The sequence below is a fragment of the Coregonus clupeaformis genome, chromosome 14, assembly GCF_020615455.1.
Source record: "Coregonus clupeaformis isolate EN_2021a chromosome 14, ASM2061545v1, whole genome shotgun sequence".
Lineage (NCBI taxonomy): Eukaryota > Metazoa > Chordata > Actinopteri > Salmoniformes > Salmonidae > Coregonus > Coregonus clupeaformis.
This window is the reverse complement of record NC_059205.1, coordinates 6,397,688-6,423,917: the sequence shown is the minus strand read 5'-3', so window position 1 is coordinate 6,423,917 and position 26,230 is coordinate 6,397,688. Positions and strand designations below refer to the sequence as shown.

General features: G+C 40.9%; 1 protein-coding gene across 1 annotated transcript in view; it reads right to left on the bottom strand.

The window, feature by feature from the left end:
* LOC121580556 (microtubule cross-linking factor 1-like) overlaps nucleotides 1-26,230 on the bottom strand; it is a 148,188-nt gene that overhangs the window by 25,854 nt on the left and 96,104 nt on the right. Inside the window, exons 14-15 of the mRNA XM_045224658.1 lie at nucleotides 24,920-25,167; nucleotides 22,686-23,185 (exon numbers count right to left, since the gene is read on the bottom strand). Of these exons, the coding sequence (XP_045080593.1) occupies nucleotides 22,686-23,185; nucleotides 24,920-25,167 (748 nt within the window). The remainder of the gene's footprint in view (nucleotides 1-22,685; nucleotides 23,186-24,919; nucleotides 25,168-26,230) is intronic.

Genomic DNA, 26,230 nt, shown 5'->3' with positions numbered 1-26,230 from the left:
TAGATGGATGAACAATTAGACAACAGACTAGATGGATGAACGACAGACTAGATGGATGAACAACCAGACAACAGACTAGATTGATGAACAACAGACTAGATGGATGAACAACCAGACAACAGACTAGATGGATGAACAACCAGACAACAGACTAGATGGATGAACAACCAGACAACTGACTAGATGGATGAACAACTAGACAACAGACTAGATGGATGAACAACCAAACAGACGAGATGGATGAACAACTAGACAACAGACTAGATGGATGAACAACCAGAAAACAGACTAGATGTATGAACAACTAGACAACAGACTAGATGTATGAACAACTAGACAACAGACTAGACGGATGAACAACAGACTAGATGGATGAACAACTAGACAACAGACAAGATGAATGACCAACTAGACAACAGACTAGATGGATGAACAACCAGACAACAGACTAGACGGATGAACAACTAGACAACAGACTAGATGGATGAACAACCAGACAACAGACTAGATGGATGAACAACCAGACAACAGACTAGATGGATGAACAACCAGATAACAGACTAGATGGATGAACAACCAGACAACAGACTAGATGGATGAACAACCAGACAACAGACTAGTTGGATGAACAACAGACTAGATGGATGAACAACAGGACAACAGACTAGATGGATGAACAACTAGACAACAGACTAGATGGATGAAAAACAGACTAGATGGATGAACAATTAGACAACAGACTAGATGGATGAACGACAGACTAGATGGATGAACAACCAGACAACAGACTAGAAGGATGAACAACTAGAAAACAGACTAGATGGATGAACAATTAGACAACAGACTAGATGGATGAACGACAGACTAGATGGATCAACAACCAGACAACAAACCAGATGGATGAACAACTAGATAACAGACTAGATGGATGAACAACTAGACAACAGACTAGATGGATGAACAACTAGAAAACAGACTAGATGGATGAACAATTAGACAACAGACTAGATGGATGAACGACAGACTAGATGGATGAACAACCAGACAACAGACTAGATGGAAGAACAACCAGAAAACAGACTAGATGGATGAACAACTAGACAACAGACTAGATGGATGAACAACTAGACAACAGACTAGATGGATGAACAACTAGACAACAGACTATATGGATGAACAACAGACTAGATGGATGAACAACCAGACAACTGACTAGATGGATGAACAACCAGACAACTGACTAGATGGATGAACAACTAGACAACAGACTAGATGGATGAACAACCAAACAACAGACGAGATGGATGAACAACTAGACAACAGACTAGATGGATGAACAACCAGAAAACAGACTAGATGTATGAACAACTAGACAACAGACTAGATGTATGAACAACAGACTAGATGGATGAACAATTAGACAACAGACTAGATGGATGAACGACAGACTAGATGGATGAACAACTAGACAACAGACTAGATGGATGAACAACCAGACAACAGACTAGATGGATGAACAACCAGACAACAAACTAGATTGATGAACAACAGACAAGATGGATGAACAATTAGACAACAGACTAGATGGATGAACAACTAGACAACAGACTAGATGGATGAACAACTAGACAACAGACTAGATGGATGAAAAACTAGACAACAGACTAGATGGATGAACAACTAGAAAACAGACTAGATGGATGAATAATTAGACAACAGACTAGATGGATGAACAACTAGACAACAGACTAGATGGATGAACAACTAGACAACAGACTATATGGATGAACAACAGACTAGATGGATGAACAACCAGACAACTGACTAGATGGATGAACAACCAGACAACTGACTAGATGGATGAACAACTAGACAACAGACTAGATGGATGAACAACTAGACAACAGACTAGATGGATGAACGACAGACTAGATGGATGAACAACCAGACAACAGACTAGATGGATGAACAACTAGACAATAGACTAGATGGATGAACAACTAGACAACAGACTAGATGGATGAACAACCAGACAACAGACTAGATGGATGAACAACCAGACAACAGACTAGATGGATGAACAACCAGACAACAGACTAGATGGATGAACAACCAGACAACAGACTAGATGGATGAACAACCAAACAACAGACGAGATGGATGAACAACTAGACAACAGACTAGATGGATGAACAACTAGACAACAGACTAGATGGATGAACAACCAGACAACAGACTAGATGGATGAACAACCAGAAAACAGACTAGATGGATGAACAACTAGACAACAGACTAGATGGATGAACAACCAGAAAACAGACTAGATGTATGAACAACTAGACAACATACTTGATGGATGAACAACAGACTTGATGGATGAACAACTAGACAACAGACTAGATGGATGAACAACAGACTAGATGGATGAACAACTAGACAACAGACTAGATGGATGAACAACAGACTAGATGGATGAACAACTAGACATCAGACTAGATGGATGAACAACTAGACAACAGACTAGGTGGATGAACAACAGACTAGATGGATGAACAACCAGACAACAGACTAGATGGATGAACAACCAGACAATAGACTAGATGGATGAACAACAGACTAGATGGATGAACAACTAGACAACAGACTAGATGGATGAACAACAGACTAGATGGATGAACAACTAGACAACAGACTAGATAGATGAACAACAGACTAGATGGATGAACAACTAGACAACAGACTAGATGGATGAACAACAGACTAGATGGATGAACAACTAGACAACAGACTAGATGGATGAAGAACAGACTAGATGGATGAACAACTAGACAACAGACTAGATGGATGAACAACTAGACAAGATACTAGATGGATGAACAACCAGACAACAGACTAGGTGGATGATTAACTAGACAACAGACTAGATGGATGAACAACTAGACAACAGACTAGATGGATGAACAACTAGACAACAGACTAGATGGATGAACAACCAGACAACATATTAGATGGATGAACAACAGACTAGATGGATGAACAATTAGACAACAGACTAGATGGATGAACGACAGACTAGATGGATGAACAACTAGACAACATACTAGATGGATGAACAACCAGACAACAGACTAGATGAATGAACAACCAGACAACAAACTAGATTGATGAACAACAGACAAGATGGATGAACAATTAGACAACAGACTAGATGGATGAACAACTAGACAACAGACTAGATGGATGAACAACTAGACAACAGACTAGATGGATGAACAACCAGACAACAGACTAGATGGATGAACAACTAGACAACAGACTAGATTGATGAACAACCAGACAACAGACTAGACGGATGAACAACAGACTAGATGTATGAACAACCAGAAAACAGACTAGATGGATGAACAATTAGACAACAGACTAGATGGATGAACGACAGACTAGATGGATGAACAACTAGACAACAGACTAGATGGATGAACAACTAGATAACAGACTAGATGGATGAACAACTAGACAACAGACTAGATGGATGAACAACTAGACAACAGATTAGATGGATGAACAACTAGACAACAGACTAGATGGATGAACAATTAGACAACAGACTAGATGGATGAACGACAGACTAGATGGATGAACAACCAGACAACAGACTAGATGGATGAACAACTAGACAACAGACTAGATGGATGAACAACTAGACAACAGACTAGATGGATGAACAACCAGACAACAGACTAGATGGATGAACAACCAGACAACAGACTAGATGGATGAACAACCAGACAACAGACTAGATGGATGAACAACCAGACAACTGACTAGATGGATGAACAACCAGAAAACAGACTAGATGTATGAACAACTAGACAACAGACTAGTTGGATGAACAACAGACTAGATGGATGAACAACCAGACAACAGACTAGATGGATGAACAACTAGACAACAGACTAGATGGATGAACAACTAGACAACAGACTAGATGGATGAACAACTAGAAAACAGACTAGATGGATGAACAACTAGACAACAGACTAGATGGATGAACAACTAGACAACAGAATAGATGGATGAACAACTAGACAACAGACAAGATGGATGAACAACCAGACAACAGACTAGATGGATGAACAACTAGACAACAGATTAGATGGATGAACAATTAGACAACAGACTAGATGGATGAACGACAGACTAGATGGATGAACAACCAGACAACAGACTAGATGGATGAACAACTAGACAACAGACTAGATGGATGAACAACTAGACAACAGACAAGATGTATGAACAACTAGACAACAGACTAGATGTATGAACAACTAGACAACAGACTAGACGGATGAACAACTAGACAACAGACTAGATGGACGAACAACTAGACAACAGACTAGATGGATGAACAACCAGACAACAGACTAGATGGATGAACAACCAGACAACAGACTAGATGGATGAACAACAGACTAGATGGATGAACAACTAGACAACAGACTAGATGAATGAACAACTAGACAACAGACTAGATGGATGAACAACAGACTAGATGGATGAACAACCAGACAACAGACTAGATGGATGAACAACCAGACAAGAGACTAGATGGATGAACAACCAGACAACAGACTAGACGGATGAACAACTAGACAACAGACTAGATGGATGAACAACCAGACAACAGACTAGATGGATGAACAACCAGACAACAGACTAGATGGATGAACAACCAGATAACAGACTAGATGGATGAACAACCAGACAACAGACTAGATGGATGAACAACCAGACAACAGACTAGTTGGATGAACAACAGACTAGATGGATGAACAACCAGACAACAGACTAGATGGATGAACAACTAGACAACAGACTAGATGGATGAAAAACAGACTAGATTGTTGAACAATTAGACAACAGACTAGATGGATGAACAACTAGACAACAGACTAGATGGATGAACAACTAGACAACAGACTAGATGGATGAACAACTAGACAACAGACTAGATGGATGAACAACCAGACAACAGACTAGATGGATGAACAACTAGACAACAGACTAGATGGATGAACAACCAGACAACAGACTAGATGGATGAACAACTAGACAATAGACTAGATGGATGAACAACAGACAACAGACTAGATGGATGAACAACTAGACAACAGACTAGATGGATGAACAACCAGACAACAGACTAGATGGATGAACAACCAGACAACAGACTAGATGGATGAACAACCAGACAACAGACTAGATGGATGAACAACTAGACAACAGACTAGATGGATGAACAACGAACAGACTAGATGGATGAACAACCAGACAACAGACTAGATGGATGAACAACAGACTAGATGGATGAACAACTAGACAACAGACTAGATGGATGAACAACTAGACAACAGACTAGATGGATGAACAACTAGACAACAGACTAGATGGATGAACAACCAGACAACAGACTAGATGGATGAACAACTAGACAACAGACTAGATGGATGAACAACCAGACAACAGACTAGATGGATGAACAACTAGACAACAGACTAGATGGATGAACAACTAGACAACAGACTAGATGGATGAACAACTAGACAACAGACTAGATGGATGAACAACCAGACTAGATGGATGAACAACCAGACAACAGACTAGATGGATGAACAACCAGACAACTGACTAGATGGATGAACAACTAGACAACAGACTAGATGGATGAACAACCAGACAACAGACTAGATGGATGAACAACTAGACAACAGACTAGATGGATGAACAACCAGACAACAGACTAGATGTATGAACAACTAGACAACAGACTAGATGTATGAACAACAGACTAGATGGATGAACAACTAGACAACAGACTAGATGGATGAACAGACAACGACTAGATGGATGAACAACTAGACAACAGACTAGATGGATGAACAACTAGACAACAGACTAGATGGATGAACAACTAGACAAGACTAGATGGATGAACAACTAGACAACAGACTAGATGGATGAACAACTAGACAACAGACTAGATGGATGAACAACAGACTAGATGGATGAACAACCAGACAACAGACTAGATGGATGAACAACTAGACAACAGACTAGATGGATGAACAACTAGACAACAGACTAGATGGATGAACAACCAGACAACAGACTAGATGGATGAACAACCAGACAACAGACTAGATGGATGAACAACCAGACAACAGACTAGATGGATGAACAACCAGACAACAGACTAGATGGATGAACAACCAGACAACAGACTAGATGGATGAACAACTAGACAACAGACTAGATGGATGAACAACAGACTAGATGGATGAACAACCAGACAACAGACTAGATGGATGAACAACTAGACAACAGACTAGATGGATGAACAACCAGACAACAGACTAGATGGATGAACAACTAGACAACAGACTAGATGGATGAACAACTAGACAACAGACTAGATGGATGAACAACTAGACAACAGACTAGATGGATGAACAACTAGACAACAGACTAGATGGATGAACAACCAGACAACAGACTAGATGGATGAACAACTAGACAACAGACTAGATGGATGAACAACTAGACAACAGACTAGATGGATGAACACCGACAAGACTAGATGGATGAACAACCAGACAACAGACTAGATGGATGAACAACCAGACAACAGACTAGATGGATGAACAACTAGACAACAGACTAGATGGATGAACAACTAGACAACAGACTAGATGTATGAACAACTAGACAACAGACTAGACGGATGAACAACTAGACAACAGACTAGATGGACGAACAACTAGACAACAGACTAGATGGATGAACAACCAGACAACAGACTAGATGGATGAACAACCAGACAACAGACTAGATGGATGAACAACAGACTAGATGGATGAACAACTAGACAACAGACTAGATGAATGAACAACTAGACAACAGACTAGATGGATGAACAACAGACTAGATGGATGAACAACCAGACAACAGACTAGATGGATGAACAACCAGACAACAGACTAGATGGATGAACAACCAGACAACAGACTAGACGGATGAACAACTAGACAACAGACTAGATGGATGAACAACCAGACAACAGACTAGATGGATGAACAACCAGACAACAGACTAGATGGATGAACAACCAGATAACAGACTAGATGGATGAACAACCAGACAACAGACTAGATGGATGAACAACCAGACAACAGACTAGTTGGATGAACAACAGACTAGATGGATGAACAACCAGACAACAGACTAGATGGATGAACAACTAGACAACAGACTAGATGGATGAAAAACAGACTAGATGGATGAACAATTAGACAACAGACTAGATGGATGAACAACTAGACAACAGACTAGATGGATGAACAACTAGAAAACAGACTAGATGGATGAACAACCAGACAACAGACTAGATGGATGAACAACCAGACAACAGACTAGATGGATGAACAACAAGATAACAGACTAGATGGATGAACAACTAGACAACAGACTAGATGGATGAACAACTAGACAACAGACTAGATGGATGAACAACAGACTAGATGGATGAACAACTAGACAACAGACTAGATGGATGAACAACCAGACAACAGACTAGATGGATGAACAACTAGACAACAGACTAGATGGATGAACAACCAGACAACAGACTAGATGGATGAACAACTAGACAACAGACTAGATGGATGAACAACCAGACAACAGACTAGATGGATGAACAACTAGACAACAGACTAGATGGATGAACAACAGACTAGATGGATGAACAATTAGACAACAGACTAGATGGATGAACGACAGACTAGATGGATGAACAACTAGACAACAGACTAGATGGATGAACAACCAGACAACAGACTAGATGGATGAACAACTAGACAACAGACTAGATGGATGAACAACAGACTAGATGGATGAACAACCAGACAACAGACTAGATGGATGAACAACTAGACAACAGACTAGATGGATGAACAACTAGACAACAGACTAGATGGATGAACAACTAGACAACAGACTAGATGGATGAACAACTAGACAACAGACTAGATGGATGAACAACTAGACAACAGACTAGATGGATGAACAACTAGACAACAGACTAGATGGATGAACAACTAGACAACAGACTAGATGGATGAACAACAGACTAGATGGATGAACAACCAGACAACAGACTAGATGGATGAACAACCAGACAACAGACTAGATGGATGAACAACTAGACAATAGACTAGATGGATGAACAACTAGACAACAGACTAGATGGATGAACAACCAGACAGACTAGATGGATGAACAACCAGACAACAGACTAGATGGATGAACAACTAGACAACAGACTAGATGGATGAACAACTAGACAACAGACTAGATGGATGAACAACCAGACAACAGACTAGATGGATGAACAACCAGACAACAGACTAGATGGATGAACAACCAGACAACAGACTAGATGGATGAACAACCAGACAACAGACTAGATGGATGAACAACTAGACAACAGACTAGATGGATGAACAACTAGACAACAACTAGATGGATGAACAACCAGACAACAGACTAGATGGATGAACAACCAGACAAACAGACTAGATGGATGAACAACTAGACAACAGACTAGATGGATGAACAACTAGACAAACAGACTAGATGGATGAACAACTAGACAACAGACTAGATGGATGAACAACAGACAGACTAGATGGATGAACAACTAGACAACAGACTAGATGGATGAACAACAGACTAGATGGATGAACAACTAGACAACAGACTAGATGGATGAACAACAGAGACTAGATGGATGAACAACTAGACAACAGACTAGATGGATGAACAACTAGACAACAGACTAGATGGATGAACAACAGACTAGATGGATGAACAACCAGACAACAGACTAGATGGATGAACAACCAGACAACAGACTAGATGGATGAACAACAGACTAGATGGATGAACAACTAGACAACAGACTAGATGGATGAACAACTAGACAACAGACTAGATGGATGAACAACTAGACAACAGACTAGATGGATGAACAACAGACTAGATGGATGAACAACTAGACAACAGACTAGATGGATGAACAACAGACTAGATGGATGAACAACTAGACAACAGACTAGATGGATGAACAACAGACTAGATGGATGAACAACTAGACAACAGACTAGATGGATGAACAACTAGACAACAGACTAGATGGATGAACAACCAGACAACAGACTAGATGGATGAACAACTAGACAACAGACTAGATGGATGAACAACTAGACAACAGACTAGATGGATGAACAACTAGACAACAGACTAGATGGATGAACAACCAGACAACAGACTAGATGGATGAACAACAGACTAGATGGATGAACAACCAGACAACAGACTAGATGGATGAACAACAGACTAGATGGATGAACAACTAGACAACAGACTAGATGGATGAACAACCAGACAACAGACTAGATGGATGAACAACCAGACAACAGACTAGATGGATGAACAACTAGACAACAGACTAGATGGATGAACAACTAGACAACAGACTAGATGGATGAACAACTAGACAACAGACTAGATGGATGAACAACTAGACAACAGACTAGATGGATGAACAACCAGACAACAGACTAGATGGATGAACAACCAGACATCAGACTAGATGGATGAACAACCAGAAAACAGACTAGATGGATGAACAACAGACTAGATGGATGAACAACCAGACAACAGACTAGATGGATGAACAACTAGACAACAGACTAGATGGATGAACGACAGACTAGATGGATGAACAACTAGACAACAGACTAGATGGATGAACAACTAGACAACAGACTAGATGGATGAACAACTAGACAACAGACTAGATGGATGAACAACTAGACAACAGACTAGATGGATGAACAACCAGACAACAGACTAGATGGATGAACAACTAGACAACAGACTAGATGGATGAACCGACAGACTAGATGGATGAACAACCAGACAACAGACTAGATGGATGAACAACAACAACAGACTAGATGGATGAACAACTAGACAACAGACTAGATGGATGAACAACCAGACAACAGACTAGATGGATGAACAACTAGACAACAGACTAGATGGATGAACAATTAGACAACAGACTAGATGGATGAACAACTAGACAACAGACTAGATGGAAGAACAACCAGAAACAGACTAGATGGATGAAAAACCAGACAACAGACTAGATGGATGAACAACTAGACAATAGACTAGATGGATGAACAACTAGACAACAGACTAGATGGATGAACAACTAGAAAACAGACTAGATGGATGAACAATTAGACAACAGACTAGATGGAAGAACAACTAGAAACAGACTAGATGGATGAACAACTAGACAACAGACTAGATGGATGAACAACTAGACAACAGACTAGATGGATGAACAACTAGACAACAGACTAGATGGATGAACAACTAGACAACAGACTAGATGGATGAACAACTAGAAAACAGACTAGATGGATGAACAATTAGACAACAGACTAGATGGATGAACGACAGACTAGATGGATGAACAACCAGACAACAGACTAGATGGATGAACAACTAGACAACAGACTAGATGGATGAACAACTAGACAACAGACTAGATGTATGAACAACTAGACAACAGACTAGATGGATGAACAACTAGACAACAGACTAGACGGATGAACAACTAGACAACAGACTAGATGGATGAACAACTAGACAACAGACTAGATGGATGAACAACCAGACAACAGACTAGATGGATGAACAACCAGACAACAGACTAGATGGATGAACAACAGACTAGATGGATGAACAACTAGACAACAGACTAGATGGATGAACAACTAGACAACAGACTAGATGGATGAACAACAGACTAGATGGATGAACAACTAGACAACAGACTAGATGGATGAACAACTAGACAACAGACTAGATGGATGAACAACCAGACAACAGACTAGACGGATGAACAACTAGACAACAGACTAGATGGATGAACAACCAGACAACAGACTAGATGGATGAACAACCAGACAACAGACTAGATGGATGAACAACCAGACAACAGACTAGATGGATGAACAACCAGACAACAGACTAGATGGATGAACAACCAGACAACAGACTAGTTGGATGAACAACGAGACTAGATGGATGAACAACCAGACAACAGACTAGATGGATGAACAACTAGACAACAGACTAGATGGATGAACAACAGACTAGATGGATGAACAATTAGACAACAGACTAGATGGATGAACAACTAGACAACAGACTAGATGGATGAACAACTAGACAACAGACTAGATGGATGAACAACTAGACAACAGACTAGATGGATGAACAACCAGACAACAGACTAGATGGATGAACAACTAGACAACAGACTAGATGGATGAACAACTAGACAACAGACTAGATGGATGAACAACTAGACAACAGACTAGATGGATGAACAACTAGACAACAGACTAGATGGATGAACAACTAGAAAACAGACTAGATGGATGAACAATTAGACAACAGACTAGATGGATGAACGACAGACTAGATGGATGAACAACCAGATAACAGACTAGATGGATGAACAACCAGACAACAGACTAGATGGATGAACAACCAGACAACAGACTAGTTGGATGAACAACAGACTAGATGGATGAACAACCAGACAACAGACTAGATGGATGAACAACTAGACAACACACTAGATGGATGAAAAACAGACTAGATGGATGAACAATTAGACAACAGACTAGATGGATGAACAACTAGACAACAGACTAGATGGATGAACAACTAGAAAACAGACTAGATGGATGAACAACTAGACAACAGACTAGATGGATGAACAACTAGATAACAGACTAGATGGATGAACAACTAGACAACAGACTAGATGGATGAACAACTAGACAACAGACTAGATGGATGAACAATTAGACAACAGACTAGATGGATGAACAACTAGACAACAGACTAGATGGAAGAACAACCAGAAAACAGACTAGATGGATGAACAACCAGACAACAGACTAGATGGATGAACAACTAGACAATAGACTAGATGGATGAACAACTAGACAACAGACTAGATGGATGAACAATTAGACAACAGACTAGATGGATGAACGACAGACTAGATGGATGAACAACCAGACAACAGACTAGATGGAAGAACAACCAGACAACAGACTATATGGATGAACAACAGACTAGATGGATGAACAACTAGACAACAGACTAGATGGATGAACAACTAGACAACAGACTAGATGGATGAACAACTAGACAACAGACTAGATAGATGAACAACCAGACAACAGACTAGATGGATGAACAACTAGACAACAGACTAGATGGATGAACAACTAGACAACAGACTAGATGGATGAACGACAGACTAGATGGATGAACAACCAGATAACAGACTAGATGGATGAACAACCAGACAACAGACTAGATGGATGAACAACCAGACAACAGACTAGTTGGATGAACAACAGACTAGATGGATGAACAACCAGACAACAGACTAGATGGATGAACAACTAGACAACAGACTAGATGGATGAAAAACAGACTAGATGGATGAACAATTAGACAACAGACTAGATGGATGAACAACTAGACAACAGACTAGATGGATGAACAACTAGAAAACAGACTAGATGGATGAACAACCAGACAACAGACTAGATGGATGAACAACTAGATAACAGACTAGTTGGATGAACAACAGACTAGATGGATGAACAACCAGACAACAGACTAGATGGATGAACAACCAGACAACAGACTAGATGGATGAAAAACAGACTAGATGGATGAACAATTAGACAACAGACTAGATGGATGAACAACTAGACAACAGACTAGATGGATGAACAACTAGAAAACAGACTAGATGGATGAACAACTAGACAACAGACTAGATGGATGAACAACTAGACAACAGACTAGATGGATGAACAACTAGACAACAGACTAGATGGATGAACAACCAGACAACAGACTAGATGGATGAACAACTAGACAACAGACTAGATGGATGAACAACTAGACAACAGACTAGATGGATGAACGACAGACTAGATGGATGAACAACCAGACAACAGACTAGATAGATGAACAACTAGACAACAGACTAGATGGATGAACAACTAGACAACAGACTAGATGGATGAACAACCAGACAACAGACTAGATGGATGAACAACCAGACAACAGACTAGATGGATGAACAACCAGACAACAGACTAGATGGATGAACAACCAGACAACTGACTAGATGGATGAACAACCAGAAAACAGACTAGATGTATGAACAACTAGACAACAGACTAGATGTATGAACAACTAGACAACAGACTAGACAGATGAACAACTAGACAACAGACTAGATGGACAAACAACTAGACAACAGACTAGATGGATGAACAACCAGACAACAGACTAGATGGATGAACAACCAGACAACAGACTAGATGGATGAACAACAGACTAGATGGATGAACAACTAGACAACAGACTAGATGGATGAACAACTAGACAACAGACTAGATGGATGAACAACAGACTAGATGGATGAACAACCAGACAACAGACTAGATGGATGAACAACCAGACAACAGACTAGATGGATGAACAACCAGACAACAGACTAGACGGATGAACAACTAGACAACAGACTAGATGGATGAACAACTAGACAACAGACTAGATGGATGAACAACCAGACAACAGACTAGATGGATGAACAACCAGACAACAGACTAGATGGATGAACAACCAGACAACAGACTAGATGGATGAACAACCAGACAACAGACTAGATGGATGAACAACAGACTAGATGGATGAACAACCAGACAACAGACTAGATGGATGAACAACTAGACAACAGACTAGATGGATGAAAAACAGACTAGATGGATGAACAATTAGACAACAGACTAGATGGATGAACAACTAGACAACAGACTAGATGGATGAACAACTAGACAACAGACTAGATGGATGAACAACTAGACAACAGACTAGATGGATGAACAACTAGACAACAGACTAGATGGATGAACAATTAGACAACAGACTAGATGGATGAACAACTAGACAACAGACTAGATGGAAGAACAACCAGAAAACAGACTAGATGGATGAACAACCAGACAACAGACTAGATGGATGAACAACTAGACAACAGACTAGATGGATGAACAACTAGACAACAGACTAGATGGATGAACAACTAGACAACAGACTAGATGGATGAACGACAGACTAGATGGATGAACAACCAGACAACAGACTAGATGGAAGAACAACCAGACAACATACTATATGGATGAACAACTAGACTAGATGGATGAACAACTAGACAACAGACTAGATGGATGAACAACTAGACAACAGACTAGATGGATGAACAACTAGACAACAGACTAGATGGATGAACAACCAGACAACAGACTAGATGGATGAACAACTAGACAACAGACTAGATGGATGAACAACCAAACAGACTAGATGGATGAACAACCAGACAACAGACTAGATGGATGAACAACAGACTAGATGGATGAACAACTAGACAACAGACTAGATGGATGAACAACCAGACAACAGACTAGATGGATGAACAACTAGATAACAGACTAGTTGGATGAACAACAGACTAGATGGATGAACAACCAGACAACAGACTAGATGGATGAACAACTAGACAACAGACTAGATGGATGAAAAACAGACTAGATGGATGAACAACTAGACAACAGACTAGATGGATGAACAACTAGACAACAGACTAGATGGATGAACAACTAGACAACAGACTAGATGGATGAACAACCAGACAACAGACTAGATGGATGAACAACTAGATAACAGACTAGTTGGATGAACAACAGACTAGATGGATGAACAACCAGACAACAGACTAGATGGATGAAAAACAGACTAGATGGATGAACAATTAGACAACAGACTAGATGGATGAACAACTAGACAACAGACTAGATGGATGAACAACAGACAGACTAGATGGATGAACAACTAGACAACAGACTAGATGGATGAACAACTAGACAACAGACTAGATGGATGAACAACTAGACAACAGACTAGATGGATGAACAACCAGACAACAGACTAGATGGATGAACAACTAGACAACAGACTAGATGGATGAACAACACAACAGACTAGATGGATGAACAACTAGACAACAGACTAGATGGATGAACAACTAGACAACAGACTAGATGGATGAACAACAGAAACAGACTAGATGGATGAACAACTAGACAACAGACTAGATGGATGAACAACAGACAACAGACTAGATGGATGAACAACCAGACAACAGACTAGATGGATGAACAACCAGACAACAGACTAGATGGATGAACAACCAGACAACAGACTAGATGGATGAACAACCAGACTAGATGGATGAACAACCAGACAACAGACTAGATGGATGAACAACTAGACAACAGACTAGATGGATGAACAACAGACCTAGATGGATGAACAACTAGACAACAGACTAGATGGATGAACAACTAGACAACAGACTAGATGGATGAACAACTAGACAACAGACTAGATGGATGAACAACTAGACCAGACTAGATGGATGAACAACTAGACAACAGACTAGATGGATGAACAACTCAGACTAGATGGATGAACAACTAGACAACAGACTAGATGGATGAACAACGACAACAGACTAGATGGATGAACAACTAGACAACAGACTAGATGGATGAACAACTAGAAAACAGACTAGATGGATGAACAACCAGACAACAGACTAGATGGATGAACAACTAGACAACAGACTAGATGGATGAACAACTAGACAACAGACTAGATGGATGAACAACTAGACAACAGACTAGATGGATGAACAACAGACTAGATGGATGAACAACCAGACAACAGACTAGATGGATGAACAACCAGACAACAGACTAGATGGATGAACAACAGACTAGATGGATGAACAACTAGACAACAGACTAGATGGATGAACAACTAGACAACAGACTAGATGGATGAACAACTAGACAACAGACTAGATGGATGAACAACCAGACAACAGACTAGATGGATGAACAACTAGACAACAGACTAGATGGATGAACAACTAGACAACAGACTAGATGGATGAACAACAGACTAGATGGATGAACAACCAGACAACAGACTAGATGGATGAACAACCAGACAACAGACTAGATGGATGAACAACCAGACAACAGACTAGTTGGATGAACAACAGACTAGATGGATGAACAACCAGACAACAGACTAGATGGATGAACAACTAGACAACAGACTAGATGGATGAACAACAGACTAGATGGATGAACAACTAGACAACAGACTAGATGGATGAACAACAGACAACAGACTAGATGGATGAACAACTAGACAATAGACTAGATGGATGAACAACCAGACAACAGACTAGATGGATGAACAACTAGACAACAGACTAGATGGATGAACAACTAGACAACAGACTAGATGGATGAACAACTAGACAACAGACTAGATGGATGAACAACTAGACAACAGACTAGATGGATGAACAACCAGACTAGATGGATGAACAATTAGACAACAGACTAGATGGATGAACAACTAGACAACAGACTAGATGGATGAACAACAGACAACAGACTAGATGGATGAACAACTAGACAACAGACTAGATGGATGAACAACTAGACAACAGACTAGATGGATGAACAACTAGACAACAGACTAGATGGATGAACAACCAGACAACAGACTAGATGGATGAACAACTAGACAACAGACTAGATGGATGAACAACTAGACAACAGACTAGATGGATGAACCGACACGACTAGATGGATGAACAACTAGACAACAGACTAGATGGATGAACAACTAGACAACAGACTAGATGGATGAACAACTAGACAACAGACTAGATGGATGAACAACCGACACAGACTAGATGGATGAACAACTAGACAACAGACTAGATGGATGAAAAACCAGACAACAGACTAGATGGATGAACAACTAGACAACAGACTAGATGGATGAACAACTAGACAACAGACTAGATGGATGAACAACTAGAAAACAGACTAGATGGATGAACAACTAGACAACAGACTAGATGGATGAACAACTACACAACAGACTAGATGGATGAACAACCAGACAACAGACTAGATGGATGAACAACCAGACAACAGACTAGATGTATGAACAACTAGACAACAGACTAGATGGATGAACAACAGACTAGATGGATGAACAACTAGACAACAGACTAGATGGATGAACAACTAGACAACAGACTAGATGGATGAACAACAGACTAGATGGATGAACAACCAGACAACAGACTAGATGGATGAACAACTAGACAACAGACTAGATGGATGAACAACTAGACAACAGACTAGATGGATGAACAACTAGACAACAGACTAGATGGATGAACAACTAGACAACAGACTAGATGGATGAACAACCAGACAACAGACTAGATGGATGAACAACTAGACAACAGACTAGATGGATGAACAACCAGACAACAGACTAGATGGATGAACAACCAGACAACAGACTAGATGGATGAACAACAGACTAGATGGATGAACAACTAGACAACAGACTAGATGGATGAACAACCAGACAACAGACTAGATGGATGAACAACAGACTAGATGGATGAACAATTAGACAACAGACTAGATGGATGAACAACTAGACAACAGACTAGATGGATGAACAACTAGACAACAGACTAGATGGATGAACAACTAGACAACAGACTAGATGGATGAACAACTAGACAACAGACTAGATGGATGAACAACAGCAACAGACTAGATGGATGAACAACTAGACAACAGACTAGATGGATGAACAACCAGACAACAGACTAGATGGATGAACAACTAGACAACAGACTAGATGGATGAACAACTAGACAACAGACTAGATGGATGAACAACTAGACAACAGACTAGATGGATGAACAATTAGACAACAGACTAGATGGATGAACAACAGACTAGATGGATGAACAACCAGACAACAGACTAGATGGATGAACAACTAGACAACAGACTATATGGATGAACAACAGACTAGATGGATGAACAACTAGACAACAGACTAGATGGATGAACAACTGACAACAGACTAGATGGATGAACAACTAGACAACAGACTAGATGGATGAACAACCAGACAACAGACTAGATGGATGAACAACTAGACAACAGACTAGATGGATGAACAACTAGACAACAGACTAGATGGATGAACAACTAGACAACAGACTAGATGGATGAACGACAGACTAGATGGATGAACAACTAGACAACAGACTAGATGGATGAACAACCAGACAACAGACTAGATGGATGAACAACCAGACAACAGACTAGATGGATGAACAACAGACTAGATGGATGAACAACTAGACAACAGACTAGATGGATGAACAACAGACTAGATGGATGAACAACTAGACAACAGACTAGATGGATGAACAACTAGACAACAGACTAGATGGATGAACAACTAGACAACAGACTAGATGGATGAACAACCAGACAACAGACTAGATGGATGAACAACTAGACAACAGACTAGATGGATGAACAACCAGACAACAGACTAGATGGATGAACAACTAGACAACAGACTAGATGGATGAACAACAGACTAGATGGATGAACAATTAGACAACAGACTAGATGGATGAACAACTAGACAACAGACTAGATGGATGAACAACTAGACAACAGACTAGATGGATGAACAACTAGACAACAGACTAGATGGATGAACAACTAGACAACAGACTAGATGGATGAACAACTAGACAACAGACTAGATGGATGAACAACTAGACAACAGACTAGATGGATGAACAACTAGAAAACAGACTAGATGGATGAACAACTAGACAACAGACTAGATGGATGAACCGACAGACTAGATGGATGAACAACTAGACAACAGACTAGATGGATGAACAACTAGACAACAGACTAGATGGATGAACAACTAGACAACAGACTAGATGGATGAACAACCAGACAACAGACTAGATGGATGAACAACTAGACAACAGACTAGATGGATGAACAACTAGACAACAGACTAGATGGATGAACAACTAGACAACAGACTAGATGGATGAACAACCAGACAACAGACTAGATGGATGAACAACTAGACAACAGACTAGATGGATGAACAACTAGACAACAGACTAGATGGATGAACAACTAGACAACAGACTAGATGGATGAACAATTAGACAACAGACTAGATGGATGAACAACGACAACAGACTAGATGGATGAACAACCAGACAACAGACTAGATGGATGAACAACAGACTAGATGGATGAACAACTAGACAACAGACTAGATGGATGAACAACTAGACAACAGACTAGATGGATGAACAACAGCAGACTAGATGGATGAACAACTAGACAACAGACTAGATGGATGAACAACTAGACAACAGACTAGATGGATGAACAACCAGACAACAGACTAGATGGATGAACAACTAGACAACAGACTAGATGGATGAACAACTAGACAACAGACTAGATGGATGAACAACCAGACAACAGACTAGATGGATGAACAACCAGACAACAGACTAGATGGATGAACAACCAGACAACAGACTAGATGGATGAACAACTAGACAACAGACTAGATGGATGAACAACAGACTAGATGGATGAACAACTAGACAACAGACTAGATGGATGAACAACTAGACAACAGACTAGATGGATGAACAACAGACTAGATGGATGAACAACTAGACAACAGACTAGATGGATGAACAACTAGACAACAGACTAGATGGATGAACAACTAGACAACAGACTAGATGGATGAACAACCAGACAACAGACTAGATGGATGAACAACCAGACAACAGACTAGATGGATGAACAACTAGACAACAGACTAGATGGATGAACAACTAGACAACAGACTAGATGGATGAACAACTAGACAACAGACTAGATGGATGAACAACTAGACAACAGACTAGATGGATGAACAACCAGACAACAGACTAGATGGATGAACAACTAGACAACAGACTAGATGGATGAACAACTAGACAACAGACTAGATGGATGAACAACCAGACAACAGACTAGATGGATGAACAACTAGACAACAGACTAGATGGATGAACAACTAGACAACAGACTAGATGGATGAACAACGTCAACAGACTAGATGGATGAACAACTAGACAACAGACTAGATGGATGAACAACTAGACAACAGACTAGATAGATGAACAACCAGACAACAGACTAGATGGATGAACAACTAGACAACAGACTAGATGGATGAACAACAGACTAGATGGATGAACAACTAGACAACAGACTAGATGGATGAACAACTAGACAACAGACTAGATGGATGAACAACTAGACAACAGACTAGATGGATGAACAACCAGACAACAGACTAGATGGATGAACAACCAGACAACAGACTAGATGGATGAACAACCAGACAACAGACTAGATGGATGAACAACCAGACAACAGACTAGATGGATGAACAACCAGACAACAGACTAGATGGATGAACAACCAGACAACAGACTAGATGGATGAACAACCAGACAACAGACTAGATGGATGAACAACCAGACCAGACTAGATGGATGAACAACCAGACAACAGACTAGATGGATGAACAACCAGACAACAGACTAGATGGATGAACAACTAGACAACAGACTAGATGTATGAACAACTAGACAACAGACTAGACAGATGAACAACTAGACAACAGACTAGATGGACAAACAACTAGACAACAGACTAGATGGATGAACAACCAGACAACAGACTAGATGGATGAACAACCAGACAACAGACTAGATGGATGAACAACTAGACAACAGACTAGATGGATGAACAATTAGACAACAGACTAGATGGATGAACAACTAGACAACAGACTAGATGGAAGAACAACCAGAAAACAGACTAGATGGATGAACAACTAGACAACAGACTAGATGGATGAACAACTAGACAATAGACTAGATGGATGAACAACTAGACAACAGACTAGATGGATGAACAACTAGACAACAGACTAGATGGATGAACAACCAGACAACAGACTAGATGGATGAACAACTAGACAACAGACTAGATGGATGAACAACTAGACAACAGACTAGATGGATGAACAACTAGACAACAGACTAGATGGATGAACAATTAGACAACAGACTAGATGGATGAACAACTAGACAACAGACTAGATGGATGAACAACTAGACAACAGACTAGATGGATGAACAACTAGACAACAGACTAGATGGATGAACAACTAGACAACAGACTAGACGGATGAACAACTAGACAACAGACTAGATGGATGAACAACTAGACAACAGACTAGATGGATGAACAACTAGACAACAGACTAGATGGATGAACAACTAGACAACAGACTAGATGGATGAACAACCAGACAACAGACTAGATGGATGAACAACTAGACAACAGACTAGATGGATGAACAACAGACTAGATGGATGAACAACTAGACAAACAGACTAGATGGATGAACAACTAGACAACAGACTAGATGGATGAACAACTAGACAACAGACTAGATGGATGAACAACTAGACAACAGACTAGATGGATGAACAACTAGACAACAGACTAGATGGTTGAACAACAGACTAGATGGATGAACAACTAGACAACAGACTAGATGGATGAACAACTAGACAAAAGACTAGATGGATGAACAACTAGACAAAAGACTAGATGGTTTAACAACAGACTAGATGGATGAACAACTAGACAACAGACTAGATGGATGAACAACTAGACAACAGACTAGATGGTTTAACAACAGACTAGATGGATGAACAACTAGACAACAGACTAGATGGATGAACAACTAGACAACAGACTAGATGGATGAACAACAGACTAGATGGATGAACAACAGACTAGATGGATGAACAACTAGACAACAGACTAGATGGATGAACAACAGACTAGATGGATGAACAACTAGACAACAGACTAGATGGATGAACAACAGACTAGATGGATGAACAACTAGACAACAGACTAGATGGATGAACAACTAGACAAAAGACTAGATGGATGAACAACTAGACAAAAGACTAGATGGTTTAACAACAGACTAGATGGATGAACAACTAGACAACAGACTAGATGGATGAACAACTAGACAACAGACTAGATGGTTTAACAACAGACTAGATGGATGAACAACTAGACAACAGACTAGATGGATGAACAACTAGACAACAGACTAGATGGATGAACAACTAGACAACAGACTAGATGGATGAACAACAGACTAGATGGATGAACAACAGACTAGATGGATGAACAACTAGACAACAGACTAGATGGATGAACAACAGACTAGATGGATGAACAACTAGACAACAGACTAGATGGATGAACAACTAGACAACAGACTAGATGGATGAACAACTAGACAACAGACTAGATGGATGAACAACGTCAACAGACCTGTCTCTGTTGCTCCAGGTGGTCCGAGGTGCTGGGGCCAGAGCGGTAATTCCTAACGGAGAAGGCCACCTCCTTCATGTCATCACTGAGGTTCCGTGACAGCTGCAGCCCCAGAGACGAGGCGTACCCCACCGTGGGGATGGGACCCCCCCCAGAGGGACCCCGCAGTCCCGCCACACCCTCTAATAACTCCTTATGACAGGAGGGAGGCCACCTACCATCACCAAACACCTCGTCTGGACCTCCTACCCCCCCAATCCCGGAGTCACCCGCCACCTCACCAACACCCCCACCCCCCTTGTTTCCTTTGGGGTACAGGTAGTCTTGATCGGGGGGCCCGGGAGATCGGGTGGGGCTGTGGGAGACGTGGACCCCTGTCCCCCCCCCTACGTCACCCCCGTTGCCCCTGAGTGGGGAGCGCTGGCAGTGGGGTGGGCAGGGGGGCTCTGGGCTGGATCGGGTGCTGGTGGTCAGGAACCACGAGGCCGGCTGGAATGGTTCTGGAAGTCAGAGAAAGAGAGAGAGAGAGAGAGAGAGAGAGAGAGAGAGAGAGAGAGAAATAGAGAGAGAGAAAGAGAGAAAGAGAGAGAGAGAGAGAGAGAGAGAGAGAGAGAGAGAGAGAGAGAGAGAGAGAGAGAGAGAGAGAGAGAGAGAGAGAGAGAGAGAGAGAGAGAGAATGTGGAGTGATTAGAATTAGAATTAAACTTTTAAAAAGTTTGAGATAAAAAACCATCACTGCCTAAAAACAAAGCCCTATGGAACAATCCTTGGACAGCTTTTCAGAATTCTAAAGACATAGAAATTGTTAAATGACTTGGTAATAGGAAATAAATGTATTTCCATGACAGAATTAAAAAGGAATTTTGGACTGACCAATGTAGATTTTTCCAAGTACATGCAACTTAAAAGTTTCTTATCAAGACATCTCGATTTGAAATATTTTGGACATCAGAGTAATCATGAGGAAACCCTATTTGAGTCAGAAAAGGATGTTCATATGATAGGTAAGATATAAAAAATCTTGCAGAGAGCCGATCCAACTGACAATCTCTTAAAATATATATATAACCTATTGGAACCAAGACTTTAAAATAACTGATAGTGGCACAAGGTGGAGGGAATGTTGGGACAGAACTAAATTACAGTTAACAAAAATGTAAGATTAATCCAGTATAAACTAATTTATTACACAAGAGACAACATTCACAAATTCTACAGCACAACGGCAGAGTCATGTCTTAAGTGTAAAACTAACAATGACTCAATAATTCATGCCTTCTGGGAATGCTATCAAGTCCAAAAGTTATGGCCGGAGTTAGAATGTTGGCTGTCAGAAGTATTACAATGTAAATGTACTTTGAATCTGTCTGCGTATTTCAAGACATGGCATATGAGGGTGCAGTGAGATACCCGATGGGTTGGACGATAATTTTCTTGTCAATCATCTTGAAAAAACGTAGACTTAAAAACTGGAAATCAACCAATCCGCCATTGTTAAGACAATGGAAAGTGCGTGGGCCACGGAGAGAAACAAAATGGTGCAGTTTGAGGCCAAGTGGCGGAGAGTGATGCAGGCGCTGGAGATGGGGGTGTGAGCAGGTGGGTCTGGGCAGGTGTGATGTGGTTGATGGAGATGGGGGCGTGAGCAGGTGGGTCTGGGCAGGTGTGATGTTGTGGATGGAGATGGGGGCGTGAGCAGGTGGGTCTGGGCAGGTGTGATGTTGTTGATGGAGATGGGGGGCGTGAGCAGGTGGGTCTGGGCAGGTGTGATGTTGTGGATGGAGATGGGGGCGTGAGCAGGTGGGTCTGGGCAGGTGTGATGTTGTGGATGGAGATGGGGGCGTGAGCAGGTGGGTCTGGGCAGGTGGGATGTTGTGGATGGAGATGGGGGCGTGAGCAGATGGGTCTGGGCAGATGTGATGTGGTTGATGGAGATGGGGGTGTGAGCAGATGGGTCTGGGCAGGTGTGATGTGGTTGATGGAGATGGGGGTGTGAACAGGTGGGTCTGGGCAGGTGTGATGTTGTTGATGGAGATGGGGGTGTGAACAGGTGGGTCTGGGCAGGTGTGATGTTGTGGATGGAGATGGGGGCGTGAGCAGGTGGGTCTGGGCAGGTGTGATGTTGTGGATGTTTGTGTTTGTTTTTTATTGTAACAACAAAAAAACAAAACAAAAAAAAAACAGTCATGGTAAAAAACAGACAGCATTAAACCATGAGCAAGCAACATCAGTACCTGAAATGGGCCGTTCTGCCCAGGTTTCCATGGCTGTGGGGGTGTGGTGGCCTGGTGTCGGGGAGGGGCCAGGGCCGGGGAAGTCCCACCCCTTGCTGTTGAACTCCTCTATGTACTTCAGGTCGTCAGGTGACAGCGGCGGAGTCACATCGTCACGGCCGCGGTCACCATGACGACTCTTGTCAGGCAGGAAGGGAGAGCTGTCCATTAGACGCTGGAAGTCACTCATAGAACAGACCGACTTAGCCCTGTGGAGGGGGAGAGCAAAGGTTTCAATAAAACGTTTAACAATTACATTATCAGACAATGTAACAAGGGAGAGGAGTGGAGAGAGGACAGAACAATAAAAGGACAGAAGAGAAGAGGAGAGGATTCAGCATCACGGATCCACTACTGTTCCACAGAAGAAAGATGTAGAGGACGGTCAGAGATAAACAGCACAGGTAGGACTGTCTCTCTGATATCTCTTGTCTAAACAACATGTTACAGCCTCTTCACTGTTCCCAATTTCTTGAAACTACAAAAAGAGTATAAAAACATATTGTTTGTTCTCTCGATAAAGGCCAGTTAATGGTTTCATTTCATTTAATCAGGGATCGCTTTAAAATGATTCAATAATTAATTGTCAGGCTGCGATGACTTGGATCGTGTACCATTATGATCTTTCACAAAGAGCTGCTTCAACGCAAACCACCAGGAAATATCACTAAGAGCTGCTTCAACGCAAACCACCAGGAAATATCCCTAAGAGCTGCTTCAACGCAAACCACCAGGAAATATCACTAAGAGCTGCTTCAACGCAAACCACCAGGAAATATCACTAATAGCTGCTTCAACACAAACTACCAGGAAATATCACTAAGAGCTGCTTCAACACAAACCACCAGGAAATATCACTAAGAGCTGCTTCAACACAAACCACCAGGAAATATCACTAAGAGCTGCTTCAACACAAACCACCAGGAAATATCACTAAGAGCTGCTTCAACACAAACCACCAGGAAATATCACTAAGAGCTGCTTCAACACAAACCACCAGGAAATATCACTTCTAACAGCAGTCATTTCTTTACCCAAAGGATTTATAGGTACAGTAGACTTGTTTAAAATACAGTGAGGGGAGTTCAGAGTACACAACAGTCAAAAGCAGAAAGCATACCTATTGTAAATGTTAAAATGGCAGCCTGTCTAGATAAGATAAGTGGAAACAATACCAGTAATGTATCATTTGGATGAATCCAGGTAAATCACTGAGAACCCTTACAGTAACAACAAGGATTGGTTGTTACAGTAAAACAACAAGGATTGGTT